A 25,664-nucleotide genomic window follows, 5' to 3' on the forward strand; every position below is an offset into this window, starting at 1 on the left:
CAAACCATAATATTTTTATTAAGCAAGGCAAAAACAAAGATCCGACATTTCCTCTTCCTCCCAAAATTTTTTTTAGAGAAATTAACAACTAACAAAGAAATAGAACACAACAAAGATGAAATACAAAGGAATTTATAAAACTTATAGTGGGGATGTGGGCCATGCGGGTCGTCGGCGACGAGAGAGGAGAGAGGGTCGTGGGGACTATGGGTCGTCGACGACGAGAGAGGAGAGTCTGAGAGTGAGTCAGTGAGAGCAGGTCACTAAGACTGAGAGGGAGAGGGAGAGGACTGAGGCATGCCGCGTCACTGGGTCCGAGGAGAGGGAGAGAGAGTCAGGGTGAAAATGGAGAAGAGTGAGAACAAAGGGTTAAGAACAAAACGACGTCGTTTTGTATAAGAAATATATAAAAAAAACTAAACATTAATCTGTCGGTCAGTTTTTCGGTTTAGACTGGGCCTAAATTGGAGATCGAATTGTACGACGTTGGTTTTTTGTTAATTTGCTACCACCGGCCGACCGGTTCTCTACCAGTTTCGGCCAGTTCCTGAATTCGACGGTCGGTCTACGTCGGCGACGATCGGTATGATCAGTTTATGTACAGTCCTAACTCGAAGGGAGGGAAAGGTGGAGACGAAGGAAGGTCTTCGTGGGTATTGGTCTTGATATTACGCGCATCATTTTACAGAAGACACAAAACGATGCACTTCATTTTCCACATCAACCGCGACTCCCTCGCATTTACGCAGCCCGATTGCATTTATCATTTTTCAATAATTATATCCATGCATGGTTTTTTTTTTATGGTAATCCTCATTTTTCAATAATATTTAAAAAAAAAATTAAAAAATTAAAAAAAAAAAGTGGAATATAGAGTGTGGTGGAAGTTGTGTAGCAAAACCCTTTTTCAAAACACGGCAATCATTACAAAATAAAGAATATAACATTAATCACTGCCGCCTTAAAACCCGGACAAAAACACACTCAAAACTGTAGCCAAACAACCATTGTCGACCTCAACGACGCCGCATAAGATATTCCCTTTTACATTCACCAAATACAAGCAAACTTGACAAACTCGATTCCTTCCAATATCTCTGATTTCCCCCCCTTTAAAAATCATCGAGGCGCTCAAGAATCCAAGATCTCATCGCAGTCCCTTACCAGATACCAAATTCAACAGGTTTAATTTCTTTTTCCTTGGCTTGTTCACTTAGAATTTGCGATTGACAAGTTATGACCTCCTTGTCTTTGATTAGGAAGTTAATAGAGCATATAGATATTTTAAGTGAGTTAGGGTTTGTATTAGTGCTATTTTATGATTTTTTTGTTATTTTTATTTTGGTTTAAGTCCTGTGCTTGATTGCTCAGAATATGGTGGAGGAAAAGAGAAGGAAATCGAATTTATCTTATGCTTGTTTTATGACGTTCTGTAGTTCAATGAAATGAAATAATTCGAATTCTATGAGTAATGATGCTTAAATGGGTGGGTACTACATAAAGTTGTGCGTGCGCGCCGTATAGTTATTTAGGTTTCCAACTATCAGAGTTCCAGAGTGGGTTGACATGTTTGTCTGTGTGAAATCTGATATGCATGCGATAGTCGGTGTCGGATGATGTAAAACTTCAACTTTGCGATTTATTTTAATAGTGATCACAATTTATTGAACTCTTTGGGGAGCCCATATATGACCGTATATTTAAAGACTTGTTTTCGTTTAAGCTTCACGGATTTTTTTTGGTTGCAAAACATTTTAATAGCATTATTATATCTGAAGTTGATGGTTTCACATTTTGGTGGTTTTTAGGGTACGTTGATATGGCAGGGCGAAACCGTGGTCCCCGTGAAGCCTTTAATGATAGGCATGGTTATCCTGAAGGGCCTTTCATGCGGGGCCCTCCTATGCCTAGGCATCCTCCTCATCCTCATCCTCATCCTGCTTTGCTGGAGGAAGAGCTTGAAATGCAGCATGCTGAGATTCGGAGGCTCTTAGGCGACAATAGGAGGCTAGTCGAAGACCGTATGGCTCTGCATCGAGAGGTTGGTGCTGCCAAGGAGGAGCTTCATCGCATGAACCTCATTATTTCCGACATTCGTGCAGAACAAGAAATGCGCTGTAGGGAGCTTAGGGAGAAAGGCATGAAACTGGAGGCTGATCTCCGAGCAACTGAGCCTTTGAAAAATGAGACTGCACAACTTCGCACAGAAGTCCAGAAGCTGAATAACCTTAGGCAGGACCTTGCAGCGCAAGTTCAGAGCCTCACAAAGGATATTTCAAGATTGAAGGCTGATAATCAACAGATTCCTCTTTTAAGGGCAGAGATTGATGGCATGCACCAGGAGCTTATGCATGCTAGGTCAGTACTGAGATTCCATATGTAGCTTTCTTCTCCTAGCTTAAGCCTTTTGTAGCATGAAAACTTTTAGATTGACGTTTGTGTACTAATTGGAGGCTTTATTTTGTAGAGCTGCGCTTGATTATGAGAAGAAAGCAAACATTGAGTTGATGGAACAGAGACAGACAATGGAGAAGAACTTGGTTTCCATGGCCCGTGAAGTTGAGAAGCTACGTGCAGAATTTGCAAATGCTGACAGGCCGTGGGGTGCTGGTATCAACTTCCCATTTCACCCTTTTCTAAAAAGCTTGATTTTGAATATTATCGTGATAGTGTATTACATATTCTGACTTATTTATAGGCATCCATATCATTGTAGATGCATTTTGCACCTATAGTTATAAGCTGACTGTTGTGTCTCTAGAGTTCCTTTGATTTTACATGTTAACATTATGGAGAGTATCAGTTATCAATTTTTATATTGTTGTGGGAGTCAGAAAGTTACTTGGCATTGTTGGAGTTGACAAGAAAAACATAGGTACGAAAGAAAAAAAAGTCCGGTGTATTGGGGTTGGCTACGTCTTTACAAATCTCTCTATTTTTTCCACTCTATCTGTGATAATGTATTCGCTTGTGTTTTAATCGTCTTAGCCCTTTGGCGTCTTCCTTGTTTTTTCATATTTCTTGTTACACTCCGACAAACCATCTTGGTGTGGTGTTAATTGAAATACATACATATGTTCCAATTGGAGTTTCATTCTCATCCAGCAACCTAAGCACTATGCATGCATGAATGTATGAATCCATTCTACATTTATTTTGAAGGGACTTTGGTCTCTTATTGTTGACCTTGGACAATCTGTATAAAGTAACATGAGGAGAAAGGGATACACTTGTGTCCTATAAACTTCCATTTACAATCACATTTATTGCCAAGAAAAAAGAGGTATGGGAATATTGAAGTTTCTTTGATGAGGAAAACAATTGGGAGAGGCAGGGCTTACACGTTACCGCTTGCAGTGGATAGGTTCTACCGGAGGAAAATTATTCGCCCGTTTCCTATCATGGATAGCAGGCCTACTCTTATTCTCATAGCTTGGGGTTCTCTTCATATATTCTGGGTTGTGTTACACAATCTCTATGACTTCCCAAGTTTCAGGATAATTTTCTTCTTCTACTTCCTGCTATTAGCCTTCCTGACTAGATGGAAATTCTCGTCCTGTCTCTGGAACTTGAGATTCCATTTAAAATGGACCTATCAGTGGTTGGCACATCCCCTGTCTCCCCCATGCACAGAGAAAGATATTATGACCAGTTTCATGTTTGTTTACTCATGCTAACTTTTGGTTCTTTAGCAGCTCAAGAGTGTCTCACTACTAATTGGGAGTAACGGTTGGGGCAATTGTTGTTTAAAATCTTTTACCTTCTGAGACCAACGGCTCTTTTAATTGTTTCTTTGCTTGTTTAGTATTTATAAACATTATAACAGCTTTCATACATTATAAAAAAATTTCAAGGAATGGGCAGTGCTTTGAAGATAGAGAACGCTCGATGGGAGAACTTAGAGAGTTTTTCTTTAGTACTTTGTGTATTTGGGCTAAGGCTCTTGTATTGAATGGAGATAATCTTCATGATTTGCTTTTAGCCTTTTCTAGTTCCTAGCTTGTATTTAGGTATTTTCTCTTGTATACTTTTTGTGTACTTGGACTATGTTTATTTACTTGTTAACAAAATTCTCTCATTGCTTATCAATTAAAAAAAAAAAACTTTTTATTCGTAAATATTAAGAATTTTATTAAAAGGCAAAAAGGTGCAATCCAAGTGCAACAAATGTGTACAAGAAAGTCATTTATAACAAATTAGAAGAGCAAGCATATTATCTCTTTGCATATTTGGAGTTTCATTGTTGTGTTACACCTTGCTTCTACTATTTTTAATGATTTATGGTCTCTGCAGGTGGAGCATATGGGATGAAATTCAGCAGCTCAGAAAGCGCCTTCCCTGCTTCTTATGGAGATGGATATGGTGTTCATCTGGTAAGCATCCTTATATGATGGAAATTTCTTTACTGGCATTTTGGGATCATTTTTTGCCATGTTAGAGTCCTAGATTTCTATCTTTGGTTTTATTATGCCATCTATTTTTTTTTTCTTAGGGTGCTGCTGACAAAGGTCCTCGGTATGGTCCGGGTCCAGCTTCATTGGGAGGAGCCGAGAAGCCTCGCATGACTCGTCGTTAAGATCTGGGTGATGACTGTTTGAATGGAGCAATGGCTTTCCTGTTCCTTTTGATGTCCGTTATTTCAATATAAATGGGCATGAAGTGTTAGTTTCCATCTACATCTGCATGCCATATCAATAGTAATTTATCTGGATACATTGTGTAGCCATCCTAAATTAGCGTCTAAACGATTTTAGTTTTTCTTTGGAGCATAGTATGTTGGAATATCTGGCTCTATCATTCGCTAAAATTTTGTTATATTACCATTATTACTTCTGTGCTTTATTCTCTTTTTTCTGGGCACTTCATCTTGATTACACTTGTCTTTCTTGTTGGCTACAAGCTGACTATTCTGGAATAGTGTGTTAGTGTATCATCCACATAAGTTTTGAAAACTCAGCTTTATTTGATGATATGAATCCCATCCTTTGCTGAGTTGTGGTTCTTCTGGAGGCTGAAGTGTGTATATATATATATTCTATGGAATCGACAAGGAAAATTCATCCTGCCTTACTGAGATGATGTGGTCTACTTCCACAGATAGGCTTTGTTTTCAAGTTAAATATGAATTATGGTGTCGTCATGCATTATGGATGTAATGCACTTGAAGTGTTATCAACTTATAATTTGGTATTTGGTCTTTTTTTCCCATTTGGAAGTTTGATATTGAGGGTGTTAAAATTCTTTCCGGAAATTGGTTGTAGAGTGCCATTATATTGTTATGGGTGGAACTTTTTGCCAAAGAGGATCAAGAGTTATTCGTGTTTAGATTGTAGATCTAGGGTGAAAATTTCATCACGGAATATGATAAGCTAATCTTATCACTGTGGGATCAGATGATTTGAAACACATTTTGCACTGGGAGTGCTGATGTATTGTGGCTACGCATTAATAACTGCCTTTTCAAGAATGCATTTCAAGAATGTGTTGCAGGGACTACACAATATGAAATCTAAATCAAGAACAGAAATATTTGAGGTTGAAATGTGTATTGTTCAGCATGGTGTTTATAACTAAATTTTTAACAAGCCACGGACATTCTTTTAGGTGGGTTGCTAGGATAATATCTTGTTTTGGAGATTTTCAGGCTTTTGTAGTTCTGTTATTGGTAGACTTGGTGACCAGGTGTCATTTCTCATAGGTTTTGTGAAGTCATGTTCCTTGGGTGAAATTTGTGGCTTTGTTGGAGTATCATAAGTACGTTGTTGCAGCGGATCTTGTGGTTCTGCATATAGGTTCACCAAGCATCTATTATTTGTTTAGATTACAGGATTGATGAAAAGTAATTATGCCTTGCAACGAAGTTCTGAGCTATGGCCATATTTTTAAGTTGACATAGACATTGGGTTCAGGACATTGGCTTATCTGAAGGGGAAATATTCGTGGGAATTCATTGATGTAACGCTGAATTCCTGTTTTTCACCTTTTTTTTTATTAGTCCTAAATGGACTGTTGTTCTTTTCCTCTTCTAGTATGTTGGGTGTATTCTCTTAAATACTTCCTGTGTACATGAGTTGCACCCCCTCTGGGCTATTAATAAGATCGATTGATTTATGAAAAAAAAATTTATTTGTATAGCGCTGTGCTGTCTCCATAATTGAGTGTATTGAAGTGTGGTTCACTTTTTATGGACATATCAACAAGAAAGCACTAGCCATGGAAAGCATTCATTGGAAGAAGGCGGAGCTTTTAAGTATGCAGAAGGGGCTTGAGGCTTGATGAATTTTTGTGACACAAGCGATGTTGGAGTCTGAGAACAACAGCTGCCACTGAGCAATCCTTCCTGATGCTGCTGGCTTCTCGAAAAGATACTTAAAATGGGTCCATATTGGAAAAAAGCCAGACTTTGTAGGCTAGCATGCCGTGTCTAACTCTCCAAGTGCCCAGACAAGAACAATAAATGCCTGAATTTTAAAGCTTACTTCTCTTATTATGCCGTATAATCAGGTTGGGTGTTATCATAAATTGAGAGAGCATCAGAGGGTTGTTCTCTCTGCAGTTTTAAGTTCTATTATTTGATTAAAGTTGTTTTGGATGAGAAGATATTGATCTACATGTCTCTTACCCCTTCTCTGCTCCCGACAGTATAGATAGTGGAGTTAGGTTTTAGATGGTTCCAAATGAGTGAAGCTTAACACTTATGATACCTGGTAAATTTTAGTTTGAAAGTGGGGAATGGGGATTGTTGCTCTAATGAAGAGGAAATGGAGACTGCATGCTCCTCACTTGGGCTAGTTTATTGGAAGTGGATTATAAAGTTTGTTTCTTTCATCTCAAAGAAGGATCAGTTGGATCTGGATGATAGTGGAAGTAGGAGGCATGATGGAGATAAGAATGTGTCATACCCACAGGCAAGAAGTTCCATTTTTTTGGACAGCCTTCTCACAGGTGTTGTTCTAGCACGGTTTATTCCCTAAGCAAACATGTGTGGAAATTGAAGAGTTATGCAGGTGAGCTATTCTCATGATGTTCTCTTTCTTTACTTGGGTTGCTACCCTGTAAACTCTTTGAACACCAAAAAAAGAATCTGCCACTTCTGTTAGGAAGAAGTTGCTCCAACCATTGAAATTACCTGGAATATCTGAAGAAGCTTTTATATGAAATAATATTCAAGAGATGTGGCTGTTGAGACTTGAAGCACTGTCAGCTGGTTTGGAAGTGGTGCACCTCAACCGTTAAGCCAAGTGAAGGCTTACGGAATATCTGAAGAAGTTATGGTGGCAATGCAATGTGACGAGAGGTCGTGCTGATTTGATCTTCATAGGCAAGTATTTCGCCCCCTTTTAATAGTTGCATGGGTCTGGAATTTCTTATTCGTTGTTAGACTGTGTACTGATATTAAATACTGGCTGTGGATCCCCTTGATGTCCTAAGATTAAGGTTTGTATGTTGCTTTAATATAGAACTATACTTTCAAAGTAGGCTCTCATTTTTTTCATTGTTGTGGTCTATGTTTAGCATAACATCTTAGCCTTTATTACTATTATATGCCCATTTACACTTCACACATAGTAGGATCAACCTTCTAATGAGATTTACCAACCCATTTCATTGGATTATATGGCTTGCTCCTGAGTTTACTATTTTGGGCCGATATGGTAGATATGGTAATTAGCTTCATTAGGGACCCGTGAAGACACCTGCATGGTTAGCTGCTGTTGAACTGTGCTACAGAACTTATATGAGTGTATCAGTTTTTGCTGAATTATTACTTAATGTAATGAGAAGCAGCAATGTAGGATAACAGCTTTGAAGTCAGTTCCTAAGAATTATTTGATATGTTCCTGGGTTGCATAATTTAATGGATTCTCAGATATGTGGATATATCAAATGGTCCTTTCTTTCAAAAGGGCTTGTTTTTCACCTGGGTTCTTTTTGGAAGTTGAAAAAATAGTTTCTGCTTGAACGAGAAATTTTCAGTATATTGAGTGACAAACGGAATCCATGGTCTTACCTGTGAAGCGCTTGTCCAGATGAGTATGCCCAATTTGTAGATTATGAGGTTTAGATGGAGCACGTGGATCATTTTGATGGTTTATATAACGGCCTTATGATTCACAGTGGTTAGGTCCTATAATTGGAGAGAGATGTTTCTGTTGGAGTTTACTGAAATAGGTGGATATCTGTTGGATTTTTGTACTAGTGGTGGCTAGCAAAACCACTTTGCAAATTTCTGTAGCATATAACAACTTCAAGTTGATCTTATATTCGGTCGGGGAGATGAATGGCTACTGTAGAGCAGAAAACCTTCTCTGCAAGTTCTTTTCTGGTGGCTCTGTATTGTTTGATTTTTAATCTGATGTATGAGCCTAGTACAATCATGAATAAAATTATAAAGAGGAAATTAAGATTGATAGCTTTATGTGGTACAGTTCACATTCTGCACTCGAACCGTAAATATTGGTAAGAGAAAGTGCCTTTTGAATGTATGTGCCCACTTTTTAACTTGGATCCATTAGGTAGATGAACTATTCTCATCTAGCTTGTTATTATTTGATTGTTTGGTGTCAGACGGTGACTTGGCTTTGTTGCTTCATGGTTATTTTTTTTCGTAGTGTAATCCGTGTAATATGGGCTTGAAGAGAGGAATGCTTTGATATAAAGGATAAATTAAGTGGGAAATGGTTTCATATGGTCACTATGCGTTTGCTTCACCATGAAGATCAAAATAATTTTGGTCAGATATTCCAGGATTAGCATTGGGTTAGAAAAAGTTGGATTCTGGCCTTTGGGAATTATTGATGGGTCCCTGGGGCTCTTTGCATAGGTATTATTGTCTGCTGCTGATATGACTTAAGATAATTAAATATAAGCTGTAAATGTTATTGTGGGTATGGAAGGATAGGGTGTTGTGTGCATGAATGGTGCCGCCAAGTTGGCTGCTCATTTTTTGCTTTATACTTCTAAACCACTTAATACATTATCAAGAAATATGGTCATTTGATTAATACCAACATTGCATACATACTGTTGTACCTTTTTATTGATGCATTTATATATGTTGATATTGTAAATTAGCGGGTTTTAACTGATTTACTCATATTGTGTGCTGCAGATAGAAGTGACTTCTGCAGAAGGCAGAGGAAGAGAAAGGATGATTCAGATAAACATCTACAATGCTGTCTAAATGGTTTTTGAGTGCATGGTTAGCGTTGTGGTTGGAGGGTTAAAAGCACCTTTCATGTCTACTTGCCCCTTGTTGCGGGTGTTCTGCAAGGCGCTGGAAGCACTTTTTGCAAGAAGAGGGTTTTTTCTAACCACGTTACCGTTGCAGCAGCAGTTTACTGTTTCTGGAATTTTGCTTTCATGGAGGTTTTAATGACGTCTCTTATAACCCCAATACACCTGCTTCCTTCCTTTAATGCCCCTCGTCTACTACTATCTCATTTTTTTCCACCACCCTAGCCAGTATTCATCTGCCATGTGCATGATCGCCAATCCCCCGGTTCATTGCAGGATTTCAATGCCTTTGAGTGAAAACTCCTCGGCAAGAGCATGTCAAATATTTGTGGAAGGTATTTGATTTCTGATGCCAATGTGATGCTGGAGTTGGTTGTAGACATGGGTTTTTCTTACGGTTCTGAAGTTGTGTATTGCAATTTTGCAAGAGCTGGCTGGATAATGGATAACTATTGTGCCCGGTCATGCCAGGATCGCAAGAACTTAAGTTAGGTCACAAGGACATCTTTAGCACTACTGCTTCTGTTGGGCTTAGTTTTTATTTTAAATCTTCGGCCGGGCGGAGGTATTGGGAAGGTTTAGTTGATGGGCTTGATTGGAAGGAAAGAGATAGGCTTCAGTGGTTACCCGTGAGGGAAAAATAATTCATTAATTTTTCATGATCTATTTCAATTGATTTGAATTGGAGCACTCCTTAAAATGAATACGTCATACAGAGTTAGGAATAAATAAAAGAATACATGTACATACACGATCCATTTCAATTTATTTGATTTTTCATGAATCCAGGTCGAAACATGGCAATGTGTCGAGTCCAATAACAAGCAAAATTTTTTGAATTCGTTAGATCTTTCATTGTAAGCGGTGTAGAAAGTGAAGGTATGGAAGTTGCCCCAAATCACTTTTATATTTTTGGCAAATGATGATGATGATAATATATATATATATATATATGTATGGAATTTTTTTACATGAATTCCCATTTTCGTTGACTCTAATTAACATGAAAAAAATGGCCCTTGATGTGAAAATTTATTTTCTTAAATTAGTTTAATTATATGTAAAATATTTACTATATTTTATATTAGAAATTTAAAAAATAGTCGCACTTTCAGGTAGTGGGACCTCTAACCAAGCACACGTTTTTCTTTTTAAAAAGAAAAATCATTTTTCAATCTTATAAATGGATGATAATTAAAAGATTTACAAATATAATTTTTCTTCGAGAAATTATGTTAATTAGAAAATTACTTCAAATAAGATTAGATATGACTAAAAATAATAAATTCTACCACAAGAGTAGCGTTGACCGGGTAAAATAATTAGCTTAAAAAACAAATTATTGGGAATTTATACACCTTTTATCTCTTCTATCACTTGGGAAAGTGTGTCAATATACGTTAGCTCAGGTTGGGTTAGGAAGAGTGTATGATTCTACGTGGAAACACATTTTTGATGGCTGGTTGACTAGGGCGTCGAGAAATTCTCAAATAGGGCAAATTCTAGGCATATTGCCCTCTATTATTACCTAGCATTTGTGGCTTAGGCGTTGCCGTGCTCGGATGGAAGGGATCCTTCAGTCGTCGGGTCGGTTTGGCTACAAGTTAAGTTTTGGATGACGAGAATTGGGAAAAAAATTAAAGGCTACGAAATTGTTTATTCCCCTGGATGAAGCTCTTATGAGAGAGCTTAATATTCCTGTCCAGCTGCCAAAAAGGCCTTTTTCTCACTTAGTTTGTTGGCAGCGTCCACAATCTGGTAGATTGAAGCTCAATGTTGATGGGTCCTCGAAAGGGAACCCTGGCTTGGCAAGAGCTAGAGGTGTGTTGCGAGATTCAGATGGTAAATTAATTATGGCTTTCTTGGCTGCTATTGGCACATGCACTAATAACTATGCTGAATGATGGGTTTGTTACATGGTCATCGAATTGTTAAAAATATGGGTATTGTGCATCTTGATGTGGAGTTAGATTCTTTGTTGGTGGTCAAGAGGGTAAAGGAACAAAGATGTAAAAACTGGTATCTAGAGGACTACTGGGATGAAGTCATGGATATTATCAAGGGGTCTCGATCTGAGTATTTCATATTTTTAGAGAGGGAAATGCTTCGATAGATTTCCTAAGAAGGATGGGAGCGGAAGGGAGCAACGGCCTATGATGGTCTTGTATGGATATTCCATCTTGTCTTAGGGGCTGATCTTTGTGTATAGAAAGACTAGGTCTTCCCATTATTCGATGCGCTTAGGTATAATTTATTCCGTTAATGGGTCTGTTTTTGTTTGCCTTACATGTTTTAATGTTTACCTGATTTTCTTGGTTGACTTATTCTGATTTTTGGGTATATGGTATAGTGTTTTGTTTGTTTATGGTTTTTTTTTTTTATTCTTGGTTTAGGTCTTTTTGAATATTTGTAACCATCAGGTATTTGACTTGTTTTTGGTTTGGAGTCTAGGTTTTTTTGAGGCTTGGGTTTTGGTATTTTTTGAATATTCGTAACTTTCATGTTTCTGATTGTAATTATTATTTTTCTCTACTATAAATAATGGTTATTAATAAAATTGTCCTCTTCTTAAAAAAACAAAAAAAGAAAAAAAAGTACTGGAACGGTACCAAGGCAGTGATGCGATGAATCTTGCTGTCATCGTCGCGTGCTAAGAGATGATGAAGGAAGAAGATCAGTAGGCCCGTTCTCTGCAAGCGACGCAAGCTAATTGCCTTACTCCATCCATTTCCTTTTCCCAACTTCATGGATAATATCGCTTCTAATTCCTATGTAAGACAATTATCTGAGCGATCATCTCATTGCATGCACTACAAATGGTTTTAAAAGGCAAAGATAATGCTCACAAAAATAGAATTCTAGCTGCTAACTAGTACGTACTGAAGTATTCTGATCCTGACGAGTTAAGGTTTCTTTCTTTTTTCCTTTTTATTCTTTGTCCTGATCATTCCTATTATATTTCAGACTTGATATTTATTACAATGGAGGACATCATGTACAGATTATTGACCAAAAAACAAAATAAATAAATAAATGAATAAAGGAATGTTCAAACTCATCCTATAATATTTACATCATGTCATCAACGGTAAAGAATAGGCTTATAAGTCAAATCTTTTCTGTTAAGCAATAAAGTTTCTACGTACATTGACTATGTAGTAAAAACTGGTGGTAGCAACATCGATCTCCTTCCCTTCACTGGAGTTTTTGTGTCTGGAAAATGAACCCCATTAATGTCAGTTTCCAGATCCTCCACTGAACCAGCTTGTGTTACTTTCACAGGGTAAGTTACCAGGTGCACACCTTCCATGTCTAACACTTCTTCACCACTGTAAATGTTCCACATTTTATCTCCTATAGAGCGCATCTTCCCCACGCATTCTAAACTTTGAGGCTCTCGGAACGATTCCTCAGCACGTCCAGTATGCTCGAACCACAGTGACATACGATATGCATGAATATCGCCACGATTCATTTTGTCCAATTCGCTTTGTTTTGATTGATGGCATCCTATTGCAATTTCAGTGTCGCGTTGCCCGTCCATGGAGCGCTGGTTTATATTTGCAGATCCTATCAAAATGTATAGGTCGTCCACTGAAACGTCATAAGTATAGCAAACATGGTGAGAAAGAGAAAGATGAAATTAGGGAGAAAACGAAAAAAACAAACCCAAACAAAGCCCCAAATTAAGCTTATGAACATGATTTGGCCATTCGGGGAAGACTCCTGCTCGAATAAGAAGAAAAGAAAGAAGGAAAGGAACCCCAAGTACTATAAATTAATGTATAAGATAATTATCATACCTATCATGAGCTTCGAGTGTACGTAAACCATGAATCTCCTATGCTTTTGAGCATTCCAATATTGTGTTGCCGGGTGAGGAGAATGTGGAGGATCAAACTCATCTCCTTCATCACCCACATCTTCCCTATTTGCAAGGCAGAAGAAATTCAAGTAGTCTCTCGGGTGCCCTGGCTCACCACTTTCTTGTATTGCTTCTCCTATCAACTTGTACATCATTGACATTGTTTCTCTAGTCCAATGCAGTATATCTTGAACTACATCACTCTCAGGCACTCCTTCTGGCCACATTGGTATTACTATATAAACTGCAAATCTCTCCTTTGCTTTGATTTTATTGACAACCTTGAGTGCAATCTCAATTGGGATCAAATTTCTGCAGCCACTATGTTTGTCTTTCTCCCACAAATGGCACCCTCCAATGAAATATTGGTTCTCAATATATATAAACCTCTCGGCACGCCTTATTGCTTCTACATAAGCTTCATGGATGCTTTGCTCTACCGTTAAGTTCTTTAACATTTGGGTAACTGACAAACGGTCAATTGATCGAAATACTTGAACTTTCCAATTCCTTTCAGATGAAATGCTTGAATTACTCTGACGATTGAGATTTGATAAAGCAATTGTGGGGACTAGTAAAGAAGGATCACATTGCTTAGACCATCGTTGCTCGAAATTGGTTAATACATCCCAAGCAGCTTCTCCGGTAATACAAGCATGAGCATCATGCCATGGCTCCCTTGGCCCCCCTTTGTTTAAGCAAGCTCCTGCAATACTTGTCTGATAAAAATCATCAGAATGCGATTCTGTGTTGAGCGTGTGAAACAAGGAGTGCTGTTCTGTATCGTAGCGACCATCACAGAGATCTAATCCCCCAACGAAACTCATAATTTCTCTATGGCCTGGATTAATCTTTGAGCGAGTGTCTACGGTTATGATCTTCTGATGGTGAGAGAACAGTGGGGCAGACTTGGGGTGTAATCTTGGGCACAATCTGCATACCACTTTGGTGTGTACGAAGTAGGCAAAGGCATCTTCATCGTGTGTTCTCATTAGTCCTACATTCCTGATAACTGGTAGCGATGTTTCATCATCCCAAATCATAATCCTTACTGCTACACCTTCGTCTGCTTTCTTCTTCAACAATTCACCAAGCTTTACTCCTTTTGCATGTGGAATATCTGTTTGAGAATCTCGGACCTGCTTAAAAGCATGTTAGGCTCCTTAAAGAAAATGAGTAAAAAGTAGCTAGATGGGAAATAATTATTACAATAATTACGTACCAGCACCATCTTAGGATTGAAAGACCAGCCTGCAATGTAAATCAAGTATTTTGCACCCTCAATGGCTTTATATACATCCTCCCATAATCTTCTTGGAGGCCCGCGAGGAAAGGAAGGAGGATGGAAAGTAGAGAGATGATGAGCGTCTTGATAAAGCGTGACATGACAGTTGGATCGTTGCGGAAACGTCGCATTCCTCAGCCCCTTAAATTCTCCTTGACCAAGTATCTTTCTCCAGCTTGGTTCGAATTCTGCCGGTTTAAACCATAACATGAATCGTAGTTTCAGTTCCGGATTCGTTTTTCCATTTTCCATGATGAGAGGAAAGAACCCGTTAATGAAGCTTGTTTCCTTTAGAATCTGATGGGCCTGGATGTTGATCTTTCCCAAGATGGAGCATGATGTTTTCATTGTAATGGTAATAGTTGAATCGTATGGATGAGCACAGAGAATCCGAAAGGTCTCGTTCCAAACACGGTCACGTTCATGGATGGTCTGCGCTACCTTCTTGTCGTCTATCTCTATGGTTACAAAGGTAGCCTTTCCACTTGGGAATATACACTGCAAAAAAAATGGTATAGATCGGCATGATTCTACGTATACGAACCTTTTATGGATCTCACTATATTTATTTCTAGTTTGTACTTACATTGAAAGGAGATAGAGGTGTGTAAGGTGTCGCATGGAAGATGGTAGCTTCGAGTGTTCCATGGAGGATTATTTGCTTGCTCTCCATTAATGCTAGGCGCTCTACGTTTTAAAACGATATATGTTGCTCTTGAGAGAGAGAGAGAGAGAGATGTAATTTGAAATTGTTTTGATCTAGCTACAAGGCGAGGCCAGGGATGTGTCATGTCACTGCTAACTTATATAAAGAGAGATAATTTCATGAATAGTACTGCAACAGAAGAATCGAAGCAACAAAAAACTTGGAATGCAAATGAATCATGCGTTGGCGGTTGGAAAAACTTGTGAAATTTTCCATGTCCATTCTTACAGACCATTTACTTCTTCAAAGTTTTTTCTTCAAGTTGAAGTTTCTTTAGCTCAAATCACACTTCTTCTTCCCAGCAACGATTTTAATATTTAACAACGCGGAGACGACCAAACAACACTTGCGCGCATGTATACCTATTCACACTTTGCCCATTAGTACTCTTTTTTTTGTAACGTACGTAGTTGTTCTTCGATCCGGATCATCATCATCATCATCAGTTCATCATATATATATATATATATAGCTGACTTCTTCACCGATCGATTAAATTAGCTGGGTCTGACTCGATCATGACATTATCAAATTATATATTTAATTAACAGGCGATTAAGAACAAGCACTACAGCGTGTTTAAGGAAACAGTCATGAAAACTTGAAGTTTGAATACATTATGATGATGATCTAGAGATATTCCTGATGTGTTATTAGTCAGCTACGTACGCCAACTTTTCGACTAATTTCCTGGGCCTCTTCAAAAATCATATTCCTTATCCTTAATTTTGTCCATGCATAGGTATGCTGTTTCTGCTAACGTGAGGGATTTAGTCTCACGTTGAGATGAACTTTGTCATGTCATTGTGATCATGAAAATCCAAATCAATATATATATATATATGTATGTAGCCGTGTTGATGCCGTCTACATATATATTCTCATTCATCCGGATCATATACACACACACACTATATACGTACGTATATACCATATCTATTGGGACCCATATGAAGTACGCTTACTTTCTTGTTGAACGTACATGCCTCCCAACAAGAAGATGATCATATGATCAGTACTTTAATTAATTACTAGATGGAAAAAAAAGAAAAAAAGTGTTGAACCTTCGTGGAAGGACTCGAATTATCTGGAAACTTTGGTACAATCATGTGTTTTAGCGGCAAATTAATATGTCGTCATCTTCAATTTTGTGGCTTTGTGATAGCTTGGAATCACACGCTTCGGAGGAAAAACTAATTTGTACTTTGGGAATGGGATCGATTGGGAGTTAATTGATACCGATCGAGTTAGAAGGAACAGTGAATGAATGATTCCACACCCATTTTGGATATTCTTTTTATTGGCATCAGGCGTTTGAAAACAAAATATTGACTAATCGTAAGAGTGCACGGACTTCTTCTAATGAGGAGTTTCTCATAGAGTACTTCGAATAACTTGGTACGGTAAGATTTATGTGAACGTTACCCATTTTGAATATAGAAATGATAGTTGTAGCAGTGAGTATTTAAGTGCCACCCAATCTTTTAAAAAAAAAAAAATAAATATGAAATTTACATAAAAAAAATTAATTTATTAATAGTAGATCTTATTTTTTTTTAAAGTAACTGTATAATACTTACACGTACACTTTACGATTATATGTAGCATTACTCTTTTAGAAAATACTAAAAAATAAATAGATATATTTTAAGAAAAAAAATATTGATCGGTACACTTTCTCTGCGTACTTATCATTTTCATTATATATATATATATTTAAAGGATTTTCCATTTTATATTGAAGTTTAAAGATGCATGCAATGGAAAGGAATTGAATTCGGAAAATCCAAGCATTCTTCTCTTTTAATCTTTTTTTTTTATTATTATTATTTTTCGAGGTGGGCTTTCCCTTTAGGCCCAACTAGAAACGAGTAAGGCTTAACAAAAGAGACTCAAAGACAGCATAGGGTCCATGAATAATGAAAGTAAAAAGTCCATATTTTGTCCTCATTTTATTTCTTTCATCTTTCCAAGTAATCTAAAAAAAGTAACAAGAGAATATAATCCTAGTGGGTCATGTAGGACCTACATATTTCTTTGATTAAGAACCTTTGTCTATTCAGAATCGACCACTATGTTTATCTTCATCTGAATATTTACCGACAGCTATTTTTTGTATTTATCTCAATAATTACACACAAAATTGACACGTATTTAATATTGAGCTCCATCATCTCATACATACACGTACAAAGAAAAATGATCGCAAGCTCTTCATAATTTAGAACTTCCACGTGGCGTGATAGGCAAATCCTCTTACATCATGTATCCATGTGGCATTTTTTTCTGATTTTGTCATACATCATTATACACTATATATTACATATGTTTTAATTTTTTTATATATATATAACATATAATATAGAGATATTATTGTTATAAAAACATTTTCACTTCTCATGCCAAGTATCGACATTTCTGCTTCCGTGGACTTCACTCGTTGGCCAATGCAAAACAAACCCCCACTCCCAAAAGAAAGAGAACAAGTTTTTCGGACCTTCCAACAAGCCACGTGCCCAAGCTGGCACATTGCCGTCGCTGTATCATTGCCGTCCCCACGAGGCTTAGCGTGGTCTTATCCGCATAAGAGTCCGACTTATCCCTCGTTGGACCGGTAGTTGGAAAGCGTTAGGGCCCTTTAGATCTACCATTATTCAAGGAAAACGAGATGTACCAGCCCTCACTTGTCCTCTATCACGTGCCATCCGTTTTCCAAATCCCAACCATTCATTTCTCAAATGAGTATGGATTTTCATCATATATTTTATTATACAATCATATTTATTAATGTGATACATTTCTAAAAATGAGTCATAGGAGAAATATAATTTTATGAATAATATTAGATACAATCGTGTATGTAATCTTTTTAAAAAATAATTATATGCTCCTCCCAAAATTACAAAAATGACATATAGTTTCACTTGGAATGATTGAGCCATTTTCATTCATATACAAACACATGGTGAAATTCAAGAGGGAATGTGTAATTACACCTTATCCAATCATATCAAAATTGTCCTTTTTTCTTTTGAAATGTATCTAATGTCCTAACCCTAACCCAATTTGGGGGTTAATCATAATTGATATTCCCCATTCTGTTGTTGGGTTGATCATAATTCATATGCAACAAGAGCAGGTGTGGCCCCATCAAGCCCTGCTCCACCCCACCCCGGGAAATGCACCTCCACCCATCTTATTATATGCTCCTCCCCTCCCCATATTTCCTCTCTAATTTATATTTCAATTCCACCATTACTCCTTCCCCACGTTCCCTTCTCTCACTATTCAACACAAAATCACAAACCCATCGTCATCGTCATCTTCATCTTCATCTTCATCTTTGTTTTAGTTTTCCATACTCTTTCAATCCAACCAAATAGTCAAACTCTCCAACATGACATCCTACGGCACCATCCCGACATCTTCCGCGCCGGGACCTTCTACGAATCTCGAATACCTCTCTCGTGCCAAAGAGAGGATCAAGGCCGGCCTCGGCACCCGCCGCCCATGGAAGCTCATGTTCAACTTCCACTCCCTCCGCCTCCCCTCCAGCCTAGCCGATGTCTTCTCCAGGGTCCGCACCAACGTCGGCTTCTTCCGCATGAACTACGCCATCATCGTCCTGCTTATCCTCTTCCTCAGCCTGCTGTGGCACCCCATATCGCTCATCGTGTTCGTGGTCATGATGGCCGTGTGGCTGTTCCTCTACTTCCTGCGCGACGAGCCGCTGGCGATCTTCAACCGCACGATCGATGACAGGGTGGTGCTGATCGTGCTGGCGGTTCTGACGATTGTGTTTTTGTTGCTGACGAAAGCCACGTTGAATATTCTGGTGGCGCTGTTGATCGGCGTGGTGCTTGTCCTGGTGCACGCAGTCGTGAGGAAGACCGACGATCTGTTCTTGGATGAAGAGGCGGCTGGCTTGATGACCGGAGTTGGCGGTAGCCCCGGATCTATTTCCTCTTAAATTAAAATTGTTATTTTTTCCAATTGGCCAATTTAATTTTTGGTGACCCAGTAAACAAGAAATGTGTTTTTCTTTACGGTTCAATTATTCGTTGAGGTTTTTAATTGTTGATAGGAGTGAGCAGTATTGATCGTTGTCCTACTTTTTCTAGTAGTTGTGAGCTTTTAAGGGATTCATGTACCTGTTGTCCATATCTTCTGCCACTTTCTTTGGGACCGGATCCCCCCCCTCCCTAATAGCATATGTTTCTTTTTTAGAGGGGCAATGTCATAAAATTGGACAACACCACGTTGGCCTGCGAGATTGACGGTCCCCTATTACAAAATGGTGTGGTTGATAGATTTAATTTTGGTAGATCAAATGGGCCATAAGCATGTGGCTGGCTCTGTTACCGCATTTAATTTTTCAAGCTCGAGGAGATGAAAAAATTAAAGAAGGGCTTCAGTTAGTTGAGAGCGTCCTTAAGATTAGATAGATGCTGATTCGTGTTTTTAAGGAAGATAGATAGATGCTCGCTCAGACAGCTGAATTATTCTCATTGCCCAACATAATGCCCATGGTTTCTAGGATTTTGAGTGTTGGACTTGGGCGAGCTTTAACACGCCCATCACGCACTCTTTATTTCCCAGCAGTACTGCCGTTCGGAGCTCCACTGCGATTTCTCATTGTAGTAGACAAATCAAATCAGTACATAATAATAATATGATTGATTTTTTCAGCAACTGCGATCCCTTTCTTAACATCTTGGTCTAGAAAATATGGGAATTAACCAAATTCTTAGCTCCGTTTTTCAATTTCTTTTTTCTTTTTTGCACTGTATCAGTTGCTATGATATGAGATGTTATTATTGGGGTCTCGTGACTCACATCCCTCGTTTTGTATTCGTTGCATTTGAATATTGAGTTGAATTTAGTTCTTTATAAATAATAGTGAGTTGAGTAGTTGATAAGATTATGTGAGTTTCATATAAATTAAGTTTAAAATGTGTTTAGATGTTAAGATGAGTTTAATACTTTTTATGAGAAATTAAAAATAGTTGTGAGTCTCACGTGTAATAAAGTTTTGAGTTGAGATAAGTTTAATAATTTGAAAATTCGATGTTTGGATGTTAGACTCAGTTTAAAATTAAACTGAACTCGGCTGAATTTTATAACTAAACGCAGCCTTAATCTTAATAAAACAAATATTTTGTATCAAATGATTCTCCAGATAATATAAAGTTAATAAATTTATTTTTATGCTAAAATGGGATTCTAATATTTTTCATATTACCAACCAAAAAAGTCATTTTTATGGGTTCTTTGGAAAATTATCAAAGGAAAATAGATCTAAGAAATTTTAAAAAAAAATGGTAAAAATTATTAAGGGCTTGTTTATTCGCCTCCATAAATTAGAAACGTTCGCCTCCATAGCCTCCTTTATTGATTCGAACAAAGTCGCGATTAAAACAGAGAATATCGCCTTAATGTGTTTTAACGACTAACAAAAATGACGAAAACATTCAAAGTTATGTCGTCGTAATAGCATTAATTTTTATGCGGGACCCTTTGGTGAATGATTAGAGTGCGTTTGGAACTTAAATCACTCTCAACTCATCATTACAATTTTTTCAAATCCCAACACAAAATATAATAAATAATTCAACTTTTTTAAATTTTAAAATAATAATAATATTAAAAAATAATATTCTAACAATATTTTATCATCTCAACTCAACTCAACTCAATTCACTTCAACATCCAAACACAACCTAAAAGCTAAAACCTCAAGCTTCTCCCACACCGAATCCTCTGAACTATCAGCTTCACCATCACCGGCACCGCCGGAAGGCCCCGCAAAAGCCTCCTTCTTTCCGATATCAGCAGCCGAGATGGCTCATCACCAGCCATACGATCCCTACTACCTCCACCACCAACCACAGCCACAACAAGGAGACTTCAACGATGACCGGGGCAGAATCAACACGCTCTTCGTGTCGGGGCTCCCCGACGACGTAAAGGCGCGTGAGATTCACAATCTATTCCGCCGCCGCCCCGGTTTTGACTCTTGCCAGCTGAAGTACACCGGCCGCGGAAACCAGGTTCTTCTCTTCTCCTTAATTTTTCTTTATAAGATTTTCACTCTTTGTTTGGTTCCCGAGAAAATAATAGCCATAGGAAAACCTAAAATCCCGCTTAACAGGAAAAGTAAAAAAATGTCAATGTTCTGTTGCTTCGTTGAACTTTTGATGATAAAGACCTCGATTGGTTGAGGGGAGGCTGTTGGTCCTAAGTTTGTGAATTTTGAGCTTCATTTTTTCTCTGCTTCGTTATCTAGAAAAATATTAGATGAACAAAGAAGATTTTTATGAGTATCATCGACTCTGGTGAATTCGGAAACTTTTTTGATCCCGTTACAATGGATTAATGAGAACTCTGATATTATAAGGGTTTTCTGTGTGCGTGCGTGTGTTGTTTTTACGGCATTTTCTCTACAACTAGAGATAATTTAGAGTTTTACATTGCTTGTCAAGAGTGTCAAGTCCTGGTTAGTAATTGTGGTCTCCAATTTAGAGTCTTCAATGGATGTTTGATGATGATGATGATTTAAGTGGGCTAGATAACACATTGGAAGGTTCTTATTATTTTTCGCAGGTCGTGGCATTTGCCACCTTCTTCAATCATCAATCAGCAATAGCAGCACTGCACGCTTTAAATGTGAGAACTTATTTCCATCACCAAATATAATGGTTTCTTTCAACGCGTATACCTGCCTTCTGGTTTGGTTTTTTAATTGTCTTGTTCGGCATTCCCTTCTATTTTTGCCAATGTCATTCTGTGTAAAATTATATTCAAGGGCTTGAAGACAATTTAAAATTTGACACTCTATCTAATTTCAGGAATCAATATTTAAGTAACTTATTAGTTATTGGGGTTTGAACTCAAGTGCATTTATAGTTCAATTTTTAGTTCAATTTTCTTGTTGGATGGCCTATAGGGAAATTGGACTGATGAGAATTTTTTTTATCTCTTCCCTGACAAGAACTTTTGGATTGTGAAACTTGCAGTCTTTCTGATTCTGTTTTCCCCATGATTGTTGTGTTCAGGGTGTAAAATTTGATCCTCAAACTGGATCTGTTCTTCATATTGAGCTTGCGAGATCAAACTCCAGGAGAAAACGAAAACCAGGTCCATAATTTCGTGTCATACTGATTCAACTTTTTGTTCCATGGACTAACAAATACTGGTTTGCTGTGATCTTTGATTCCAGTCTCTTCATGGGTTGTTTTTTCTTTCTTGGACAGGTAGTGGAGCCTATGTTGTTATAGATAAAAGAACTAAGTCTGACACAAATGCCCAAGAAACATCTGGCGACGATGGTAATGTTCTGTTTTAATCAAGAAATTTCATTGGAGAGTATAATTGTGGTCTCAGTTGCTACTTTCGTCATTCGAGCCAAGCACCCCCTATATATTTCTTATCATCTTATCGTTGCTCCATAAAAAGAAAGAAGAAAATAAATTGCTTGTGTAATCTAACCTTTCACTAGAAACAGGCGTTCCCTTCTGAACTTGATTATGTGGCTCACTTGTATGGCCCTTCTTTGCACATTCAGGAGACAGTGAATCTGATGAACCATCAGGGACTGAGAATCCTGAATCCGGCGAGAATGATGATTTAGTGACCTCAAAAAGGTTGAAAGCACTTGTAAACACAGTAATAGTTTTATAAGAAAGTTCTCTATTATGAACTTCATAGTGCCTGGTGAATAAACTGCAGTCTTTTTTTTTTTAAAGTTCTGTCGAATCATCATTTGGATCACTATCGCTATTTCTGTCTGGTAATGTGCAGCGGCGAGACGGCTGGTGGTCCTGACAATGTTTTAGCTTCGGTAAGTATTGAGTTCTTTTTATAAATATACATGAGATCGATTCTTCTATGTATTCATCAGTTGCAGAAACAGTGATGTGTAAACAGTGTTATCCTCCGGTTCCACATAGATATAATCAATTGTCTTTCATATTTAAAATGTGAAGGATGTTTTGTTGATACAATCTGTATGTTCCTGTCTCAAAACATTCACCAGAAGTCTTCTATAGTCTATTGATCTTACTAAAGTGATTAGTAGTACAAGAAAGTTTTGATGCTGTAACAAACAATGTGTGTGTATTATATATCTGGTGGGATCTTGCTGTATAAAATTTTAAATTTCTTCTGCAATGGTTACGCAAAAGTTTGTTAAGTTCATGTGAAGATTAATTTGTAGGTAAGGCTACTCATGTAATTCTGCATTAACATGTTTGATGCTGATCTTGCTATTGATTGCCTTCTGCAGGAGCAGGCAGAGAAACCTGTCGATGGAGGACCATGTTCCACTCTATTTATTGCAAATCTAGGACCGAACTGCACTGAAGATGAACTGAAGCAAGCACTATCTCAGTGAGTTGCAGCTCTCTCTCTCTCTCTCTCTCTCTCTCTCTATATAAATATATTATATATAGAAAAGATATTTGCAACTGTGAATTGTGCAACCGCCGCATAATCGCTTTAAAAAAGTGAATAAAACATGGGATCTACATGAAAAAAATTAATTTTTTAATAGTGTACCCCACTCTTTTTCAAAGAGATTATGTGGCGATTACATACTTCACGGTTGTATGTAGAATACTCTATATATGTATTTATATATATACATATATCTCATGCTCCTGCTTTTTCTCCTTGGCGAAGGGAAAATACAGGCTCTGGCCCCCTCTTCATGTCCATATAACTATTGTGTTCATTAACGACTGATTTGCCGATCAGAAAACGTGGTGGGTTCAATTCTTTATCCTTCCGTTTTGTCAGGTATCCAGGATTCAATATGCTCATTTTGCGTGCTAAAAGTGGAATGCCAGTTGCATTTGCAGACTTTGAGGTATCCCATACATCATGCCAGGAATCTTTTATATGTTACTTCATACTGGAAATTATGGGCATGGTTTACTAAAAAGCAGAATTGGCCTGGGTTGTAAACTTGTATATAGAAAAATGATGTGCTCGACTTGATTCAAACATGAAAAGTTAAACCTGCTCTCTTTGGCTAAATGTTAAAATCCATGTTATTAGCTGACATTTGATTCTTAGCCAAACCTTAGTTGAGTCACATAATTAATATGATTTTAATGTGTTTATTTTGGCAGGAAATCGAACAAGCAAATAAAGTAATGGAGGAACTTCAGGGGAGCTTGTTACCATCATCAGATAGGGGTGGCATGCATATAGAGTATTTTCTTATTTCTCCAGAAATCATATAGCTCTGTGTAATAATTGCATTTCGTTTTGATTGACCGTTATATTTGGACTCCTTCTCTTTAGGTATGCAAGGTCTAAAATGAGGAAACGGTAGGGGGGAAATGTCGTCTAAAGCATCTATGCCATGAAGTCAATTTTCGATGTATAAGAAAAGGGTCGGAGGTGACAACTTTGCAGAACTTTTTATTTCGATCATACATTATAATTACATCTCTTGATCTTACTAGTACGCTGGATTTTGAAGCCCAACGGTGTAAAGCTCTAGGAAATTGCTGCGTCTGAAATTGTAGCAAAGGTTGAAGTTTGACTAGAACTGAGATCCATCCTGTTAATTGCCAACGTTCTCCTATTGAGTTTGTGAAAGATGGAGCGCTTTTTTGCGGCGGCTTCTGCTTGCTCAAGATCTTTCAAATTACCCACGCGATGCTTGTGAAGAGTCTTAAACCGTTGTTTATCTAGATTCTTAGTTTTCCTGGATTGCACATCAATCAGTTGCAAAGGAGAAAAACAGAGACCTTGTGGGCCAAGCAGGGTCGCTTGTGAGCAAGAACTTGGGAACATTGTCAAACCGACATATCATGTCATTCGGTACGAGAAACCAAGACTGTATCAAGAACGATTCACTTGTTTCACTCGGCCCTCACTCGCTCATTCCCAAAGAAAAAGTTTTGGGAGCAGTTCCTATTCATGCATCATTCAAAACATACCTTACATGGCTAAGGAAATTGACAAATTTATCCCTAAGTAAATTGACAAAGTCCCACAAAGCCCTACCAGCCCTACCCTCCCCTCCCCAGTGGCCCTGCAGGGGAATTTGAAAAGTTGAAAAACATTCTATTGCTATCAAGGGTTTATATGAGCTGCAATAGAGGAGGAGGAGGGAGTTTTTGTGATTGGGTTCAATGGTGGGGGTTGTTGCAAGGTCTTGAGGCTCGGTGGTGGTGGCTAGGTTGGTGTAAGGTGGCAGTATGGTGGCGGGAGAAAGGGAGACCCATATCAGGTTGGGCTGATCTGAGCTGCGATAGGGGGTTGTTGTGACTTGGGTTCGATGATGGGAGTTGCTAGGAGGTCATGGGGCTCGGTGGTGGTAGCTGGGTTGGCTTACGGCAGAGGGCAGTTGCATTTCGGGACTAAATTCGTGTGAGACCCATTTCGAGAGTGGAGAGGACGCTACGTGTGGAGGCTCGAAGGTGGCTGGAGGGTCGCCGATGTGAGGGGAAGCCAGTGAGGTGGTTGGTGGCGCTGCTGGGTGGCTGGCGGCAACGGAGAGAGGCAGAGCGCTATTCGGTTGCTTGGCGAGGAAGAAGTATGCAGCGTGGCTAGGGAGT

The 25,664-nt window shown here is 38.2% G+C and overlaps 4 protein-coding genes across 6 annotated transcripts; 3 read left to right on the forward strand and 1 right to left on the reverse strand.

Annotated features, from left to right (window-relative positions):
- Positions 1 to 1,048: 1,048 nt before the first annotated feature.
- Positions 1,049 to 10,025, forward strand: LOC108991289 (protein FLX-like 3). 3 transcript variants are annotated; one of them, XM_018965466.2, is made up of 6 exons: positions 1,049 to 1,183; positions 1,809 to 2,358; positions 2,468 to 2,610; positions 4,294 to 4,373; positions 4,493 to 4,583; positions 9,113 to 9,414. In XM_018965466.2, exons 2-5 carry the CDS (start codon positions 1,820 to 1,822, stop codon positions 4,574 to 4,576), a joined length of 846 nt encoding a protein of 281 aa, XP_018821011.1. In that variant the 5' UTR covers positions 1,049 to 1,183; positions 1,809 to 1,819; the 3' UTR covers positions 4,577 to 4,583; positions 9,113 to 9,414. The 3 variants fall into 3 exon arrangements, 2 of the variants coding, with proteins under 2 accessions (XP_018821011.1, XP_018821010.1); XR_001996126.2 differs by having other exon boundaries at positions 1,050 to 1,183; positions 4,493 to 4,661; positions 9,113 to 10,025; XM_018965465.2 differs by lacking the exon at positions 9,113 to 9,414 and having other exon boundaries at positions 1,050 to 1,183; positions 4,493 to 4,872.
- A 2,299-nt stretch (positions 10,026 to 12,324) lies between these two features.
- Positions 12,325 to 15,133, reverse strand: LOC108991286 (phospholipase D alpha 4). Its single transcript, XM_018965462.2, has 4 exons — positions 14,974 to 15,133; positions 14,325 to 14,885; positions 13,041 to 14,241; positions 12,325 to 12,831 (listed from the first exon to the last, which is right to left on the reverse strand). The coding sequence occupies exons 1-4, from the start codon at positions 15,058 to 15,060 to the stop codon at positions 12,389 to 12,391; spliced, it is 2,292 nt and encodes a 763-aa protein (XP_018821007.2). The 5' UTR covers positions 15,061 to 15,133; the 3' UTR covers positions 12,325 to 12,388.
- A 3,179-nt stretch (positions 15,134 to 18,312) lies between these two features.
- LOC108991290 (PRA1 family protein F3-like) lies at positions 18,313 to 19,254 on the forward strand. The gene has a single exon (XM_018965467.2). The coding sequence runs from the start codon at positions 18,491 to 18,493 to the stop codon at positions 19,061 to 19,063; it is 573 nt and encodes a 190-aa protein (XP_018821012.1). The 5' UTR covers positions 18,313 to 18,490; the 3' UTR covers positions 19,064 to 19,254.
- Positions 19,255 to 20,802: 1,548 nt separating this feature from the next.
- Positions 20,803 to 24,968, forward strand: LOC108991296 (protein WHI4). Its single transcript, XM_018965474.2, has 10 exons — positions 20,803 to 21,143; positions 21,697 to 21,759; positions 22,149 to 22,230; positions 22,347 to 22,421; positions 22,658 to 22,736; positions 22,894 to 22,933; positions 23,378 to 23,481; positions 23,890 to 23,959; positions 24,225 to 24,307; positions 24,400 to 24,968. The coding sequence occupies exons 1-10, from the start codon at positions 20,934 to 20,936 to the stop codon at positions 24,428 to 24,430; spliced, it is 837 nt and encodes a 278-aa protein (XP_018821019.1). The 5' UTR covers positions 20,803 to 20,933; the 3' UTR covers positions 24,431 to 24,968.
- Positions 24,969 to 25,664: the final 696 nt, after the last annotated feature.

Source organism: Juglans regia, chromosome 7 (genome assembly GCF_001411555.2).
Source record: "Juglans regia cultivar Chandler chromosome 7, Walnut 2.0, whole genome shotgun sequence".
Classification (NCBI taxonomy): Eukaryota; Viridiplantae; Streptophyta; class Magnoliopsida; order Fagales; family Juglandaceae; genus Juglans; species Juglans regia.